Consider the following 5060-nt stretch of genomic DNA (forward strand, 5'->3'; position numbering starts at 1 on the left):
CGCACATCTTTTTATTGCCCCCATTTCTCCAGCCTTTTTCTCTTCCTCCCCTCGCTGAACTTCCCTCAGGAGCCAGCTGGTGCACCCCACGGAACAGAGTGACCCCACAGCTCTGAGCCACAACCCTCCACACAGCAGCTCGGATCTCCATCCAGGATCTACGGATCAGTGTCTCCTACAATCCCCCTTGCTGCCAGTTATTAAAGGGAGATTTACTAGAATGGCTTCAGTCCAGCCAGTTGCATCCGAAAATGACATCAGCCTCCTCCTGGTTCCCATTGGCGGCCACGTGCCCAAGCCCAGCCAGACTCCATGCTGGGTCTGGGGGCTGCAAGAGGTGGTGGAAAGCCCTGATCCAGGGACCCCCAGCCTGGGGCCGTGGCACTGCTGTGGTGGGAAGAGGTGCAGGAGCAGTAGCTAACGTCTTGCTGGGCGAGTCATGAAGGAGGACCCTTCCCTAGGGGGGTCTGCCAAAGGTTTGGCCATCAGAAATCCCCTGTGTGATGCCCTCCAGCTCCAGCAGTGCTGATGGGAGTTTGGGGGCTCAAACCCTGTGGGTTTCAACCCCTGTGGGTCTCAACCCTTGTTATGCACAGCTGGGATACAGGACACCCAGCCATGACTTCCCCTTCGCCAGCACAGCAGGACGGCAGCCAGAGCTTGGCAGTTTTGTCCCACCACAGCAGCTCACACCTCTGCCTGTCCCAGCCCGGCAGTGGAAGGGAAGGAGCCTCTGGCCAGTGCCAGGTGGTCTGAGAGGCTGCCAGGGGGAGCAGCCAGCCCGGTGTCCTGCCCACGGGGGACCCCACCGGCCCCGCAACCAGCACCAGAGCTGCTCAGCACAGGTGCCTGAGGCAGTGCATCTCCAGAACTGCGGGGTCACAGCCACCAGCCTCAGGATGCTCAGGAGAAGACAGGCAGGCACCTCAGCCACTGCCAGACACACCCCTCTTCCTGCTGCCTGCCCTGGGGACATGGACCCACCCCTGGGGGTATCAGGCAGTATGATGCTCACCTCCTGGGCAGTGTTTCCTCATGCGGCACTTCCTTGTCTCCAGCAGGGCGGGGCAGGCAGCCCCCTCCTCCCGGTTGGCCCCCAGCACCTCCCGGACCCTCGTCTCCACGCCCCACTTGCAGCCACAGGTCCGGCCCTCGTGGTTGCAGGTGCTCCACTCGCTCCAGGGTCCTGGCTCACACATCTCTGCAGGGGACAGGGAGTGGGGACGGTGAGCAGGCAGCACCAGCCACGTCCCGAGGGACCACGGGCAGGAGGTGTTGCTTACCTTGGCACTCGTGGGTGCCGGGCTGTGCTGCGGTGCTGGGGGGGCACTGCCGAAAGCACTGGCCCTTGTGCAAGTAAAACTTGTCTTTGCACTTCATGCAGAAATCTTTGCTGAAGCAGCTCTCGCAGCTGGGAGACCTGCACTCTGCCAGGAAGGAGGGCTGGTCACCCGGGCCGGCCCGGTACCCCCGGGGACCCCTTTGCAAACCCGCAGGGTCCAGCTCTGGGCAGGGGCAAAGGGGAGGAAGCCCCATGGCCCAGCTGTCCCCAGCTCTCGCTGCCAGGAAAAGCAGCCATCACCATTCCCGGGGACCACATGGGTGGCAGGGGGAGATGGGCAGGGTCGGGGGGCCCCTGGTTGGTGCTGGACGTACTTGTGCACCTGTTGACCTCCAGCCCCCGCACGCCGAAGTAGCCGGGGGGGCAGGTGTGGACACACATCCCGTACTGGCGGATGCCATCCCTCCAGATGAGCAGGAAGAGCCGGTGGTGGCAGGTGATGCAGCCGTTGTCCTCAGAGCACAGGATGCAGCCCGTGCAGTTCTCCAGCAGGCCGGCACTCACTGTGGGGGGACACAACCCAGAGGGGCTGAGGCATGGCTGGGGCTCTGGGAGGGTTCCAGCCCAGTGGCAGCCCCTCTTCGACCCACAGAAAGGGTGACAACACTGTCCCATCACCCTGCAGATGCCTCCCCATCTCCCTCTGCCACCCAAATGCCACCATGTCCCAGGCTGGCAGCTCAGGGACACACAGAGCCCTTGGTCCCCGCAGCGCTCAGCTCGGGCATCGCTGCCTCCATCTCTCCAAGGCCCAGGGCTGAGGTTTGGCCCTGAGCCCTGTTCCTGTGCCAGCCATGCCCATCCTGCAGGAAGAATCCAAACACGAGCTAAACCACGGCTGGATCAGAAGGACAGAAATATGCTCCAACCTGGATTAATTAGTTGATGCCTGTTAAGTGTCAGGGGACAAAGAGCATTTTGGAAGCACTCTAGAGGAGCCAAGATAAGGATCTGTCTGGTTGCTCAAGAGCCTCTGTCGTGCCCTGGCTGCTTTTGCTATGCTCCTGGGTGACAGTGGCCAGGACAAGGAAGGGGTGCCAGTCCCCATCGGCCTGCAGCCCCTGCCAACTGCTGCTCCTCCCCAGGCTGGCTCCCTGCACCCAGAGAAATGCATCCTAGAACTGGGGAGCTGAGGTCTGAGCACTGGGGGCTACCTGTGCCTGGTGTCTTTTTGCACCCCTGGGCTGGCTGGGCATCACAATAAGGGGCCACCAAGCTCCTGGCCACGTCAGGAAGCATTTGCTGGAGTCTAGTACCACAGACTCCCCAGAGTATTCCTGAATGGGTGCCACGCAGCAGTGACAGTGCCAGCAGCACTGGTGCCACATGCTGGGGGCCTGGGCTTCATCTGCCAACAGATCTTTGAGCATTAAGATGGGATTTTGCAGGTAGTGAAGGCCTAAGGAGGTGGCTGACCCAGACACAGCCCTGTCCCAGGTTGGGGCTGACACAGACCCCCTGGGTCTGCAGGGAGGGATCTGCCCTGGAGCAGCTCTGGCTCCTACAGAGCTGAGAGGCCAAGGACAAGCCAGATAAGACACTGTGCTGGGTACTGCCCAGCGTGGGGACAGGTTCCAGCCCCAGGAGCCACCCCTGGCACTGGTCCTCTCTGAGCCCCAGGAGCTGATGGCAGAAGGGGCCTCATGGCCACAGCAGCCGGGGCAGAGGGGCTGGAGGAAAGCAGAGGTGGGTGCTGGGGAAGCTGGGGGAGACTCTGGCAGGTGGTGCCCTGCATCCTAGTGTCCCGGTGCCAGGCACTGTCCCCAGGCTGGCTCATCCCAGTCCCCTTGCCTGGCCCAGGACAGCAGCACGGCCGGGAGTTTCGTTAGGGCTGCGTCTGCTGGGAGCGCTAACGAAGCACCTTGGATCCATTAAGTTGTTATGGTCTCCGTTACATATTTACCAAACGCTGACAACATTTGTGTTCCTGGCTGCAGCTGGAGCAGCTTCCCTGGAGACCCAGGGATTTACGAGCCTCTTTTCCCTTCCCTAATTCTTTTTGATGATTTTTTTTTTTTTCCTTTGGCTGCTCTACCTCCAGCCCCCATCTGAGGCAGGGAAGGTGGGAGCCCCGTGTGGGTTCCAGGGCATCATTGCCTTCACTGATGGGGGCCAGGGAAAGGTTCTGGTCCTGCTCCTCCAACCCAGGAGCCTCAGGGTTACCAGCCAGGGCTGCCAGCATGGCACGTGCCTCTGCCACCAGCAGCAACACCGGGGAGCTGCAGTGCTGTACACTGGGACGGGGCTCACATCAAAACTGTATGACTGGGGACACGAGGGACACCTGGTGGGCTTGCTGTTCCTGGCGATGGCAGACCCAGGCTGAGCCAGACATCAGTGCAGCATCACCCATCACTGCCCCCCCTCTGAGCCCAGCTCTGCCACCCTGGCTCTGCCGGCACTGGGCTGCCCAGACTGTCCCTCAGTGTCACTGCTGGAGGCAGCTCCCGGCAGCAGCAGGATGGCTGTGAGGTGCTGCCCCATCCCTCGGCTCCTGGCCCTTGGAGACCGTGCTGGCCCTTCTGCGACCGGTTATAGTGGGAGACAGAAGATACGCTTGAGCCCCCGAGCTGTAGGCAGAGCCCCGGGTGCTGGCCAGGACCTGAGGTTCCCATGCATCCCACAGCATCGGGCCGCTCCACACGGATTGCCAGCAGCTGGGGTGGTGGGTGCCATGGCCCCCTGAGCGCCTCTCGGTGCCGCTTCCCACCAGGGCTGTTTCAGCAGCCACCCTGGTCACCTGCACTGTCGCATGCACCCGCTGCCTCTGCATGTCTTTAGCATGCAACAGGCATGTGGAAAGCTGCGCAGGCTCCAGCCCCCAGCAAGAACCCTGTCCCGTCAGGTCCTGTCCCCGGCACATCCCAGCTCCCAAACCGAGCTGCTTCTGGTACAGAGATGAGCATCAGCCCTGGCACTGCCCAGCGAGGGGTCACCAGCAGTGCCCAACAGAGAGCTGCGCTGCCTAGCACAGCCCTGGCGTGCCCTGTGCCCTTGCCCTGCACAGAGGAGTGGCTGGGCTGGTGTCTCTGCTGGGGGGGGGGACGGGGCAGGGGGGCAGGCAGTGCCTGCGCTGGCTCTGAGCGTCCTTCCCGGAGGTTTTACTCCTCTTGTGCATTAGGCAGAGAAGGGAAATACTGGAAAATGAGCCTGTTCTGCACTATCACCACCGTCCCTGGCTCTCCTGGGGTTTGTATTGCCCGTCGCTGTCCGCTCCCAGCCCCGAGGGCAGGGCTGGCATCGGGCAGGCAGTGTCATGGGGCTGCACTGTGCCTTCTCACTCTGAGCCGTGCACCGAGAAGGGACCCAGGGGGCCGGGTCGGGATGACGCCGGATCCCGGCTCAGCCCGTGTCACTCTTGGTCCCCAAGCCTCCCTGCCGCACTTGAGCGGGACGCGCCAGCCCCGCGCACCGTACCTTGCTTCTTCCATCGGTTCTGCGTGAGCATTTCCACGGAGCGGATGAATAACAGCAACATGAATATTATCCACTGCATCTGGGCAGGATGAATTTCGGGCAGGGAAGAAATCAAAGCATCCAAGCGGCTGGTGGGGCTGGTCCGGAGGGGCGGTGGGAGGGAGGAGAGCGGCTCCGGGCTCACACCAGCCCACCCCGGCGCTCCCGGGGAGGCAGGGGCTGTCAGGCCAGGGGGGAGCTCATGGTGGCGGGGAAATGCCGGGTGCTCCGGGGAGCTCTGCCTTTATAGCCGGTGCCAGCC

General features: G+C 62.5%; 1 protein-coding gene across 1 annotated transcript in view; it reads right to left on the minus strand.

Moving 5' to 3' along the window:
- The window catches only part of RSPO4 (R-spondin 4), a 7173-nt gene extending 2335 nt beyond the window's left edge, over positions 1-4838 (minus strand). The window contains exons 1-4 of the mRNA XM_010002301.1: positions 4760-4838; positions 1657-1845; positions 1284-1427; positions 1016-1201 (exon numbers count right to left, since the gene is read on the minus strand). Coding sequence (XP_010000603.1) covers positions 1016-1201; positions 1284-1427; positions 1657-1845; positions 4760-4838 — 598 coding nt within the window. The remainder of the gene's footprint in view (positions 1-1015; positions 1202-1283; positions 1428-1656; positions 1846-4759) is intronic.
- Between the last annotated feature and the right edge of the window lie 222 nt (positions 4839-5060).

The sequence above is a fragment of the Chaetura pelagica genome, unplaced genomic scaffold (assembly GCF_000747805.2).
Source record: "Chaetura pelagica isolate M959 unplaced genomic scaffold, ChaPel_1.0 scaffold1317, whole genome shotgun sequence".
Lineage (NCBI taxonomy): Eukaryota > Metazoa > Chordata > Aves > Apodiformes > Apodidae > Chaetura > Chaetura pelagica.